The sequence below is a fragment of the Elgaria multicarinata genome, chromosome 8 (assembly GCF_023053635.1).
Source record: "Elgaria multicarinata webbii isolate HBS135686 ecotype San Diego chromosome 8, rElgMul1.1.pri, whole genome shotgun sequence".
Classification (NCBI taxonomy): Eukaryota; Metazoa; Chordata; class Lepidosauria; order Squamata; family Anguidae; genus Elgaria; species Elgaria multicarinata.
The window spans coordinates 52,358,773-52,371,474 of NC_086178.1; the positions used below are offsets into that span (position 1 = coordinate 52,358,773).

A 12,702-nucleotide genomic window follows, 5' to 3' on the forward strand; every position below is an offset into this window, starting at 1 on the left:
GTTTGTTATGCAGTGGTATACCTGATATTTCCCACACAGAGACGACTCAATGGGTGTCTGTGACCTAACCCTGACAGGGGTTTATTTCTACAGGTTGAAAAAACAAGACATTACCTGCTCCTGCGTGAGAAGCTAGAAACAACTCAGCGCTTAGGTCTGGATTCCCTGTCTTCAAGTTCCAGCGAAGACTCTGATTCTCGAAGCACATCGTGTGTCTCATCTCCTGTCTCAGCAGATGGTACCCCAGAAGGGAGAGCTTTACCACTGGACACCCCCAGTGAGAGACAGAAAGAACTTGCAGTCAAGGTATGAGATATGGGCAACACCATGCTGGTCTCTGCATTTGGCTTTGTCGTTGCCTGAGGCATGTGATGCAATGGACATTGCTATACCTGCATACTCAAAGGGCCCAAACTGGGGGAAGCTTGATAGTTGCTGAGAGCCCCAGCATGATCATTTGTTTTGGTCATCCAGGAGCTGGATAAAAAAATTCTTAGCAGAAAAGATGGTGGTCTTGCCATAGTTTTCTCTTTGTCAGTTTAGATATTTGACATGAATAATGCCATCTGTCATGGGAGGGGGGGGTTAGAAGAAACACTGGTCAGGTATCTGGACAAGAACTTTATTGTCTCTCTTCAACAAAAAGCAAACAGCAGCAGGAAAGTCCTGACGCCACCCAGATACAACTAAGTCTAGTGCCACCTAGTGACTAAAAATATAATGCCATTATCCGCATACCATCAGACAAGGCAGAACTGCAACTGTCCAGCTCTTCTGAAACTGGAGCATCTATAGATGGATTTTAAACCCAAAAGTCAAAATATGGGTGGTATGGAGAGAGAGGCTGGAGGATACAGACACTCTGGTAATGTTTCCTTGCACAGAGAAGATGCTATTATGGAGAGAGAAGGCACTGTGTTTTTCCAGTTGCAAAGTTGATCCCTACGGAGTTTGGAGAATATTATTATATTTGTCTTCATACAGCTCAGGCTATTAGTATTTAACATTTCCTCTTGTGTACAAGTGTGGCTCTAGCTTTCCTTAAACAGGATCATAAAATTGCAATTGTGTGGGGAATATTGAAAGAGTCCGGTGTTCTCTCCACGCAGAAGTGTTCTGAAAGAAGCAGGGACACAAATTCTGTCTGGGACCTTATTCTATAGCGTTCTTAGCATCATGGCAGCAAAGGTTCGGCCCTGATCAGGGTCAAACCTCTGTTTTACGAAGTGTATCCTTTATTTTATTTCATCTCCCTCTTTTCTACAGTGCTTGCGTCTCCTTACACACACATTCAACAGAGAGTACAGCCATAGCCATGTCTGTGTCAGTGCAAGTGAGAGCAAGGTAAGAGGGACTCCACGCTTCTATCTTGGGCCCTGTTACTTGGCAAAGAGTGAGCCTTCTGTCTGTAAGGATGTTGTGAAACTGCACCCACAATGGCTAATTGGAGGTCAGGCAGGTAGCACGTTTCTTTTGGAAAAAGATAGGTGCAAAGGGTGGAATCTCTCCATGCTCATCACTATTTTGGCTGGAACCCTGAGATGCTGCCTCTTTTATGATGAAGGACATGTGGAGCAGCTTTCCAAGATCAGGTCTTAATCAAATTAGTATTACTCTGTCTCAGTTGTGCAGGGTGAAAAAGCACCCCATTGCTTGCTATCCCCTTTCCTGGAGGCTGCTTTATGTATTGACCTCTTACCTTTTCTCAGCTTTTATGATCCCCAGCATATTTAACAGCCCAATCCTATACATGTTTACTCAGAAGTAAGCCCCAGTGCATTCAGCGAGTCTTACACTCAGGTAAGTGTACATAGGATTGCAGTCCAGTTTTAGGATTCTCTGTCCCATCCCTCTGGAGTGTGGGATCTGTACTAGAAACTTCTGTTCCCGTGCCAGCACAATCCATTGGTCCATGTAGCCCAGTATTAATTACTTTGACTGGTAGCAGTTATCCAGGGGCTCAGGCCAAGGTGTACTGCATCACTCGCTACCTGATTCTTTTATTTAGAGATTCCAGGGATTGAACTGTAGGCCTTCTGCATACAAAGTGTGTGCTCTGTCATTGAGCTACCAGATACTTTGGGATTTTATTTTTTCAAATTTATAAATTGCTTTTATGCCCAGATGAGGATGCCAAGGTAACTTACGATTATGTATGAAATCCAATTTTGTGCAAATGAAGAGAGTAACCTAGACACAGCCAGGCACCAAACTCGGACATCCCTGACAACAATGGAGTTCTGCCAGATCTGAGGATGGTCTTTGTCCTGAGAACAGGATGAGGATAGGCCATGGCTAAATGGTGGAGCACTTGCTTTGCATGTAGAAGGTCCCAAGTCCAATCCCCAACATCTCCAGGTAGGGCTGTAAAATCTCCTGCTTGAAACTCTGGAGAGCTGCTTTTGCCAGCCAGTGCTGACAATACTGGTCTAGGCAGACCAAGGGTCAGACTCAGTATAAGGTAATTTTCTATGTTCCTTTGTGTCCCATGTGTGTCTACTATTGTGTCTACTATTTAATTTCTATAAATATCTACTATAAATTACTGTCTGCAGTAGCTTGGAGAAGTTTGTTGTTTCAAAGTAAGCCACTCCCGTGATGTATTCTCTTTATGCAGCTCTCTGAAATGTCAGTGACTCTGATGAGAGACCCTTCCATGCCAGCTCTTGGTGGCACTACCTTGACCCCATCCTCCACCTGCCCATCGCTGGTTGAAGGACGATACAATGCCACAGAGGCCAGGTAAGAGAGGTGGCAAAACTAAATTTTAGACTAGTTTACAATCACAGTTATATGTACAGTTTCAGATTTAATTGAAGTTACATATCTTTTTTCTGCCTGCAGACCTCTCCAGCTCTCTTCCAGGGTGGAAAGCCCCGAATCTGAGCCCTCCATGGAAGGGGAACAGAAGAAATCTCCCACCTGTGGACCTGAAGAGGAAAAGGAGACCCAGCGGCTGTTGGTCCCTGATATTCAAGAGATTCGGGTCAGGTATGAGTCATGGATTTGTGGGAAGGGTTTGGTGCTTGGCTAAAGCTAAGAGCTTGTTGTTCTAGCTTCATTCCACTGGCCTGATAATACATTTCTATCCTTGACTACACCTTCCCTTTGAAGGGAAGCAACCCCATGATGAGGGATGCAGCCAGTGGTTCTAGTTTTTTGAGAGTCCTTGGACAAGGCACCCTCAATGAACCTACCTTCTTACCACCATAGTCACTATCTACTGTTGCTTCTCATCCTCTATCTCATAATTACTAGTACTTCCTTACTTGACAGGTAGAGAGCCAATGAGTGAGTAGGCAGTGGCATGTACTGCACATAATGAAAACCCAGAGTATGGATTATCATCACATGTGAACCCAGCACTGTGTTTAAAGTGTGGGTTGTTAACCACGAACAACCCAGGAAGAGAACCCATGGTATTTTGTTGGGTTGTAAACTCTGGGTTGTTTGTTTTTAACAGCCCATAATTAAACCATACTGCAAGGTTTGCATGTAACAACAACCTATGATTCAACAACAACCCATAGTCAACCCATATTCTGGGTTGTTACATGCAAACCAGGTCAGTCTCTTAGTAAGCTCAGGGAATGTTTTTTCAAGGAGGCCATTTCTCTCTCTCAGCCAACTTTCAGAAGATCTAATGGGACAGCCCCTTATCCTCCCAGGCATTCTCACATCTGGAGAACACAAAACCAGGAGCTGACCCTGAACAACTCTGTGTCCTTTGGAATTTAATTTAGAGTAGTGCTCGAATTACATGGGGGTCAGACCCCAGAACCCCTGATCGTTGAGGGACATGATTTGGCTAAAATTGGAAGGACTGGGCAGGGGGAGAGTTTCATTGAGAGCACCCTCTTTCCCCCACCCTCTCATAATCTGAGCACTGATTTTGATAATGCGCTTTTATCATAGAATCATAGAATAGCAGAGTTGGAAGGGGCCTCCAAGGCCATCGAGTCCAACCCCCTGCTCAATGCAGGAATCCACCCTAAAGCATCCCTGACAGATGGTTGTCCAGCTGCCTCTTGAATGCCTTTAGTGTGGGAGAGCCCACAACCTCCCTCAGTAACTGGTTCTATTGTCGTACTGCTCTAACAGTCAGGAAGTTTTTCCTGATGTCCAGCCGGAATCTGGCTTCCTGCACCCCAAGTAGAATGAGCTATTGTCTCCAAGAAGAAAATAAATGCACAGGATAGAACTTTCCATTCCTACCCATCTGTTATTCTTCCTCCCAACTGGGCAGTGATCAGATGGGATGGACCCAAACAAGGAATCCTGCCCAATGCGGCTCTGGCATTAATGATGGAGACCACAGTGATGGTGGAAACTATGGGGAGCAGTAGTTCTGCTAGCAGTATATGTGAATGAGGAGAAAGTCCAGGGAAGAAGGGAAGGGTTTGCAGAACTGTGCAGTTCTATGCAGCTGGAATGTTAACTCCCTGTTTCTCAGGATCACCAGTAAATGGTTGCTGAGGTCAAGAAAGACTTCTTTGTGTGTTTGGCTTATTTTCTCTCTGTCTGAGGTTCCCTATTGTGGAAACATATTTGTGGGAAAGGGAATGCCCTGTCTAATTTTCTTAACTTTCATCCATTCAAAGCAATGGTGAAAAGCAAAGAGGGCCACTTTATTATGGTGTAGTATGTGGAAATACAGTATGTAGCTAAAAATAGATGTACTATCCCACTTTACATGTGCACCTCTCCGCACAGTAGGGAGCATCCTGCAGAGAGAGAGAGAGAGAGAGAGAGAGAGAGGAAGTGAGTCCACAAACTAAGTCACTTCTGTGGCAGTGGTTGGAAAAGATATGCCAGTCCTAAAAATGGGCAAACTTCTGATGGTCTTAAAATTGTTACGCTGTGCAGTTTTGTACAGTGACCGAAGAATGATGCCAATGTGTTTTCTCTACAGCCCCATTGTCTCTAGGAAAGGCTACCTACACTTCCTGGAGCCCCACACCAATGGCTGGGTGAAGCGCTATGTGGTGGTGAGACGCCCCTACGTGTACATCTACAACAGTGACAAGGACTCCGTAGAGAGGGCTGTGCTCAATCTTTCATCAGCTCAGGTGGAATATAGTGAGGACCAGCAGGCGATGCTGAAAGTAAGAGACACGTTCTTGGGTTGGGCACAATGAGAGAGCCCCCTGCCAGAGCTGATGGTTAGTTTGTTGGAGACTGTGCTGTAAGGAAGAAGAGAGCAGAGCAGTGTCTATAAGCCAGACAGAGTGGGCGTGGTTAAGGCTTTTGGTTAAGCAGCAGGGTTTAACGTGTCTTGTGTGATGCGTTTTACTAAACCCTGCTCACTCACTAGCCACAGCAGGGTTGGCGGCTCTAACCCTGGCTTAGTGTTTATTTATTTATTTATTTATTTAGAGTATTTTTATCCCGCACCTCAGCCAAAAGGCTCTCGGAGCGGCTTACAATGTATCAATAAAGAAGACAGTCCCTACCCTCAGGCTTACATTCTAAAAAAAGACATGACACACAAGGAAAAGTGGATGGGGAGAGAAGAGGGAGAAAATAGTGTTGTGTGCAATAGCACGGCTTGTGGTTATTGCTAACCCCTGGGGACCACAGTTTCACTAACCACCGAGCCTGAAGTGCCATCTGAACAGGCCCGGTGTGAAGTACAGAGAAAGGAATGACAATGGAGCGGGCTAGTCTTAGTGGCTTGACCAGAGCTATTTCTGAACAGGCTACAGCCAGCCTGCCCATTGGTTCCCCGCTGCTTTGCTCAAGAAGGTCCTGTGCCTGATGGTTTCAGACGCCACTTTCTTGAGCGCACAATGCTGCAACTAAAAAGCATAGACTCTTCTTGCGAACTATGCTTGGAAGCCATGGTTGACACTTGCGAAGTGCTAAGTTTTGCAGCAATTGCAATTTGAGTAAAAGCCCACAATTTGGATTATCCAATGAACCTGAAACAGGCTTGACTTGCTCTTCATAATCTTAAGTGTGGTTCACAAGACTCCCTTTCCACTTTTGGCCCTCAGACATAGCTTTGGCATAGCATCAACAGACCCACCTCCCTTTGCCCGTGGCACTGAATGGCAACTGTGGTCATGCAATCCTGAGCAAGACCCTTAAGAAGGAGGGATGTAAGAGCTTCCAGATCCTCCCTCTCCTGCCCCAAGAGTATTTTCAGTGTAAAGAGGAACACGGTGTGAGGCAGAGACTGGGTGACCAAGATGGTATATGCATACTCTAGATGGTATGTGCATACTCTAGAAGTGATAGAGGTCAACACCTTGAGGCATGGCCATTTCAAGATGAAGACAGAGGGCCAGTCCTATTCTAGTTATGGTGGGAAAAGACTCTGACCTTTGCAAACTAGTGTGTGCTCTATATGTGCACAAATATTTACATGTCTGGAAACAAAGCGTTAAGCCGTTAACAGTGTGACTGGCTAAGGGGGCGTTACCACATTGCCAAACAGAGATTCTGAGGTTATCTGATTTAGCTTTTGACATTTGCACTCATTACATTCTACTGTGTGCTCCTCTGTATCCTCTTTCCTCTATTACTGGGTATCACATGCGCTTTTTTCTGTTTCAGACCCCCAACACATTTGCTGTGTGCACTGAGCACCGTGGGATCCTGCTGCAGGCAAGCAACGACAAAGATATGCATGACTGGCTGTATGCGTTTAACCCTCTCCTCGCTGGATCAATAAGGTAATTGAATATCTTTATAGCCAACCCTCTGGAGTGAGAGCAACGTTCAATGTTTCTATATTGGAAACAGCTTCTGACTTCCATGGTCCAAATGGCACACAGTTAAGGCTTCCCACTCAGTTCAGAAGCCTTCTCTCTCTCTCTCTCTCTCTCTCTCTCTCTCTCTGAAGATGGGCTAGGAATCTGAAGAGTAGTTCCTCCTCAACTTTATATCTTTTCTCCATGCTTTCACTTTTCTTCTTTCTTGGCTTCTCCAACAGATCCAAACTATCTAGACGGAGAACAGCCCAGACAAGAATTTAGCCTAGAAGAACAGCCTGCCTCATCAAAGTGAATTCATGGGTGCTGTTTGAGGGTCCCATCTTAAATTTGGATCTCTCCTGTCATTCATCTCTCCAGATGCCTGCGCCACAGAGTGGATCCATCTCAAGTTACAGCTTCATTGGCCAAACTCATTTCTATTGTAACTTTAGAAACCTGGAATTCTTGTGCAAATGTGATCTTCCACCCATCTCTTTATTGGGTGATATATGGCCACTAACAAAGCAAGAGCTTTTTTTTTTAATTTGATTTTTAAAGCAATTGTTTCATTAAGAGAGGAATTTGCAAAGGAGTGGAAGTTAGAAATCATGTTACTTAAAAAGGAGATAGAAGCGATAGGATTGTGTGCTGATAATTCATAACTTATTGACATTTTAAAAATTACTTGATAGAGCAAGAAAGAGTAGTTTGAGATTATATTTATAAAGTATTTATTTCTATTTACTTCACTGAAAAATGTACATTCTGTTTATCATGTGGTGTTCTTTTTTTTCCTGCACACCTACGCACATTCATGCTGCTGCATCTCATTTCTGGTAAAGGAAAAGATGTGGAATTGAGACAGTGTGGTGACTGGAGAGAGCCTCATCAACCATTTTGTGAGGGTATCTCATTTTGTGACAGCACTACCCTTGCTGTCTGGCTGCAGTTGGGGATGTTCACTTTGAGAAGGATAATGGTTGGTGTGGAAAGGGTTAAGGGATGCCCCCCTCTGCCAAACATTCCTTTGCCTCCAGGATCAGCCTCCCAAGGCTGCTTTTCATGTTAAAAAATTCCCAATAGGGGAATGTAACATTCATCTGCATGTAACGTTGGGTGGGTTCGCACAGTCAGGGCAGGAAAATAAGCCACTGTGGCTTATTTTCCTGCACAATGCGTGTTGATCGCACACTGCCTAATTACCCTCCCCAGGTGTGGCTTGCTGTGATGTCTGAACCTGGCAAGGGCGGTTGGTGGGGGTGGTTTACAAATCACCCCAGAACCCATAGCTGGGTTCAGACATCACAACAAGCTGCGGCCAGCTTATTTCCCCCCCCCCCCGATCGTTTGAACTCAGCCATTGAGATTCAGTCCTGTGTCAATAGGGATGTGATATTGGAGGTGAGCACATGATGTTCCCAGTAAAGGAATGTTGGGGTGGCAGATTGCTTAATCCCTTTCCCTGCCATGGCAGGGAAGGAAGAAACTGGGTTGCTTTTTGCCAGTCGTGTCACAGGCAGTATTCAGTTGGTTCCTGTGACACAGAACCATATTCCACACAGCGATTGGAACAGTAATGGTTGCACTATCTGAGGGGAGCATTGCATTTTCCAAGGTACACAGTATGAATACTCCCAATGCTTAGGAAAATATAATATCTGCACAACAGAAGTGTAAACTCAAGGGAAGATGTCTGGACTTCCCACAGCAAATGAGAAACTACTGAAAGTTTGTTGTACTCAAAACTGACTGTCTGGAAAGACCCTTTGTTATTTTCTTTTATGAGTGAGGAAAGTAGGTTTGGAATCAATGATAGGGGATAGTAGCAAGAAGGATAGGACCATAGCATAGGAATGAAAATGGTGGGATATAAAATGGACCGTTTTTCACTGTTGTATCAGAGGATGCTTTTAAAAGTCTTCTTCCACATGTGTACCTCACTCCTTTCTTTTTTCAGGACTATTTGAATTCTAAGTAGAATGGCAAGAGTCAGAGACATCATAAAACTAAGAAGTCCCTAGCATTAAGTAGTTAAAGATGATCCTTCCATCAGGGCTGGGCTTTAGCTCAGAACTCCCCTTTTCAGATGTTCGACAAACCCGTGAGGATCTCCAACCCTTTCCACATGTGTTCTTGGGTTTATATCATCTCCCATTGACAATGGAATTTAGTTTGCACAGCATGGTTGCACCCTGGTTTGGTTGTTTCTCACTTTTATTTATTTTATTTACTTCCCCATTGTTGTGTCTGTTTGGTTTCCTGTGTGATGCCCAGATGAGATTGTCTATGCAGTGATTTTTCTGTGGAATTTCACTTTTCTTGTGATGTGGGGATGTGGGCAAAAAGAAGGTGAGAACCTCAGAATTCCTTCTCCATAGATACAATGCCCCAGGTGTATGTAGCCTTCAGATAGCCCAGCAAGAACAGTGGCCAGAATAACCGTGAGAGACTCTGCAAGAAAGGTTCTGAATCCACTCCCCAACCCAGCTCCGCAGTCTGTTCATTTGACTAGAAGACATAATGTAACTCACTAGTATTTTATTCCATTCTTTGCTGCCTAGTACTTTTTGATTCACTCCCATTCTGTTTTAGTTCTACAGGACAACAAAAAGTCAGAAGGGATAATTCTCCCCATGGCCTCATGTTTTACTGGTCTTTATACACAGGTGTTTGTGGTGTTAGATGCTCCTTCAAGAATCATTCTTAAATCATTTTTAATAAATTAAACACTAAGGGCTTGCCTATCCGGATACACTTTTGCAAGCTGTGCTGTCCAACTTTATATGCATAAAGAACACTATTTTGCAGCTCACTCAAGATGAATATGGAGGAAACTGTCATGTGATAGTTGTATTTATTTATCTTAACCCCCATGGGTTTACTTTCCCTGTCTGCCCAAAAAGAAGCTAATGTTTTGTTTTGTTTTTTTAAAAAAACCAGCCTTGGTGGATAACTTTGATTCACGTTAATTTTCCAGCCCAAGGCTGCTTCCAGACAAGGAGTTTACAGTGAAATTGCTATGCTCCATTCACTCACCTTTAACAGGGGGTCTACACAACACAGACCTCCTTCTGTAACCCTCCCATGTTTCCACAGTGCTGCTTCCATCCTTTTTCTTACATCAGAAAGTCCACAGGGTGGGGGGGGGAAGAGGAGGAGTGGAATAGCAGCTCATTCTCTTGTGCAGGTGCGGAGAGAAAAATGTGCAATTGAGAAGGGTGGGAGCTGGCATCCCTGAGGAATGGGGAGGAGATGCTGGAGATGCCCTTCCTTTCTCTATTGCTTGCTATGAATTTCCATTTTGTGTCCTGCAACACAAGCCCTTGCCCCTAGAGTTTGCCTTTTACCTTCAGTAATCCTTGCAAATTAACTGCTTGTTCTTTATATATATTTCTTTTTTAAAAGAATGCAAAGGAATGCATTTGGATGCTCTAAAGCAGCTCTCGCACCCCTATGAGCAGCCCCTTAATTAATTGCTTCCTGAATTTGTTCCCTCCCAGAACTAGTTGTCCTCAATATTCCCAACATGCAAAGTAGCTATTTAACTGAGGTTCAACTATGCCCTTTGATTTTTTTTATAGTTGTATGCGAATTCAGTTCTGATGAAACATTTGTGCAAGTACTATTTTTAAAAAATAATGTTTGAAACTGCTTAGTGCTTGGGCGGCTGGGAGGTATCTAGACTTTCTAATAGCAAGAATGCAAATACTCCAGAGCCTTCTCTAACTCACCATTGTGATTAGAAAGCAGCAACTGCTGAGAGGGGGGAAATCTCCCTCTGAAAAACAGCACATCATCTTGCAACTGTCAAGGTCTACAGGCCTAGAGGGTTCTGGAGAAAGGGGAAATACTCAGTTCTGAGCCTCATTCATACTTCTAGGACTGAGTGCAGCAGGAAGTCCCAGTGTATAAAACAACAAAGTAATTGCTCATTTGAAATGCCGTTTTCTCCCTGCATGGCTCATTTTCGGTGTCATAGCTGCGAAAGCACAGAAAGGTACAATTTTAAAGGGGGCTGCCTTAAAAATTAGGTCTCCCATTATCTCTTTATAGACAGTGTTTTGTTTTGTTTTTAACAAGAACCAGCAGTGCTACTCTGATCAAAAACCTGTAATTGTATTACAGAAGATAGGAGGAAGATGAGGAATTGCCCTTCCTCCCTGCCTACACAGCTATGGTACACTGCACTGGTATGGATAGAACATAGTAGGATGTAGATACAGAAAAAGCGCTCTACCTCCAGGAAGCATCCTAAGTTTGGAAGTACCCTAAGTCTGAAGATCTAGAAATCTCCTCATGAAAATCCATCTATGGTTCTCAATTTCTAATCAGTGGTGATTCTTGCTCTCTTATCAGTGTCTGATCTATCACCCATCAGAAGAATTCCATTGACATCAGCAGGCTAGATGGGTTTTAGCAGAACATTTTCATGAATATAATTTGGCTGCACTGAATCTTCAATTCTCTGAAAAGTCCTGAGTGGCTCTTATAGTAAAGGGTTGTATAAATCCACCGCTGCCTGGAGCCCATTTGAAGAAAACATTTTAATTGAGGGGAGACATGATAGCACTCTTCAAATACTTAAAAGGTTGTCACACAGAGGAGGGCCAGGATCTCTTCTTGATCCTCCCAGAGTGCAGGACATGGAATAATGGGCTCAAGTTGAAGGAAGCCAGATTCCAGCTGGACATCAGGGAAAACTTCCTGACTGTTAGAGTAGTACAACAATGGAATCAGTTACCTAGGGAGGTTGTGGGCTCTCCCACACTAGAGGCGTTCAAGAGGCAGCTGGACAGCCATCTGTCAGGGATGCTTTAGGGTGGATTCCTGCATTGAGCAGGGGGTTGGACTCGATGGCCTTGTAGGCCCCTTCCAACTCTGCTATTCTATGATTCTATGAAAGCTCCTCTTTCTAACAAAAACAAAGGTTACAATGGAATCCTATACATGTTTACTTGGAGGCAAGTCTCACTGTGTTTAACGGGTCTTACTACCAGAGAACTGTGCACAAGACTGCAGGCTTAATATTACCATTCTTGTCCAGAAGACTCTTCTCTTCACTCCCAAGTATGAGAAGGCTTTCAGAGGCTGATGGCATTCACTCAATAGAACCATTTGTGCCTCTTTAAAACTTATTGCAGTAGAGAACTTTGACTATTTGGTGGTTGAGAAATGTAAAAAATAAATATTGTAGAATCACCGCATCAGGACTTTAAAAATATTTTACATCTGAAATTGTAAAAAGATTGCATTATGTCTGTGGTAATTAATGAAGACATCATGTCAGTATCCTTCCTTGTCCATTTGTTTGGGATCAAACAATCAAGGGAGACAAAAAATGTGACTATTACTTGCATTGCAAATGAGGCTCACTTTCTTGGAAGGAATGTATAATGGGGAGGGAGGGATTGACACGGGACATGGCTTAGGTCAGCCAACCTGAAGAGCATGTCTGAGATAGCGTGAATTTTGGGTTAGAACCTGATCTCTCTCTCTCTCTTCCATGTTTCTGGGGCCAGCAAACCTGCAGAAAACATGAGTCTCGAGTTAGGGATCAAAGGCCTTAACCCAAAGGCCCTGAAAAATCAATGGGGAATTTTTGAATCAGGACTTAAAACATTAGAACTGAAAAGTAGATGGTGAAAAGTGAACTCAATAAATTGACAGTAGCTTGTCTAACATATATGCAAGAAGCTGCAGTCTCCTGTTAGTGTGGATAACTTTACAAGATTTCTTTAATTATGGTGGGATAGAAGTGTTAGAGATCTAAACTATTGCAATGTTATTTTAATAACCCTGCATATCATTGGCATTTGTACTACTGACATTACTACTTCATTCATTGCCAAAATATCAAGTTACACATAAATTTACCAATCAAACTTCAAACCACCTGAGAAGAGTCTCCACTGATTTATTGCCATTCTTTCTATTGAGATGTAAATATTTTTAAATATGCTTTATAAATCATTCCATTTCATTAATATTGGAGCCTTTATCAGGG

At 43.5% G+C, this 12,702-nt stretch overlaps 1 protein-coding gene across 11 annotated transcripts in view; it reads left to right on the forward strand.

The window, feature by feature from the left end:
- Nucleotides 1-10,764, forward strand: part of KIF1A (kinesin family member 1A) — a 117,951-nt gene extending 107,187 nt beyond the window's left edge. For all 11 annotated transcript variants that reach the window (XM_063132379.1, XM_063132381.1, XM_063132382.1 and 8 more), the window contains 7 exons: nucleotides 94-306; nucleotides 1,267-1,344; nucleotides 2,618-2,742; nucleotides 2,845-2,991; nucleotides 4,913-5,105; nucleotides 6,559-6,677; nucleotides 6,938-10,764. In XM_063132379.1, coding sequence (XP_062988449.1) covers nucleotides 94-306; nucleotides 1,267-1,344; nucleotides 2,618-2,742; nucleotides 2,845-2,991; nucleotides 4,913-5,105; nucleotides 6,559-6,677; nucleotides 6,938-6,980 — 918 coding nt within the window. In that variant the 3' untranslated portion in view covers nucleotides 6,981-10,764. The remainder of the gene's footprint in view (nucleotides 1-93; nucleotides 307-1,266; nucleotides 1,345-2,617; nucleotides 2,743-2,844; nucleotides 2,992-4,912; nucleotides 5,106-6,558; nucleotides 6,678-6,937) is intronic.
- Nucleotides 10,765-12,702: the final 1,938 nt, after the last annotated feature.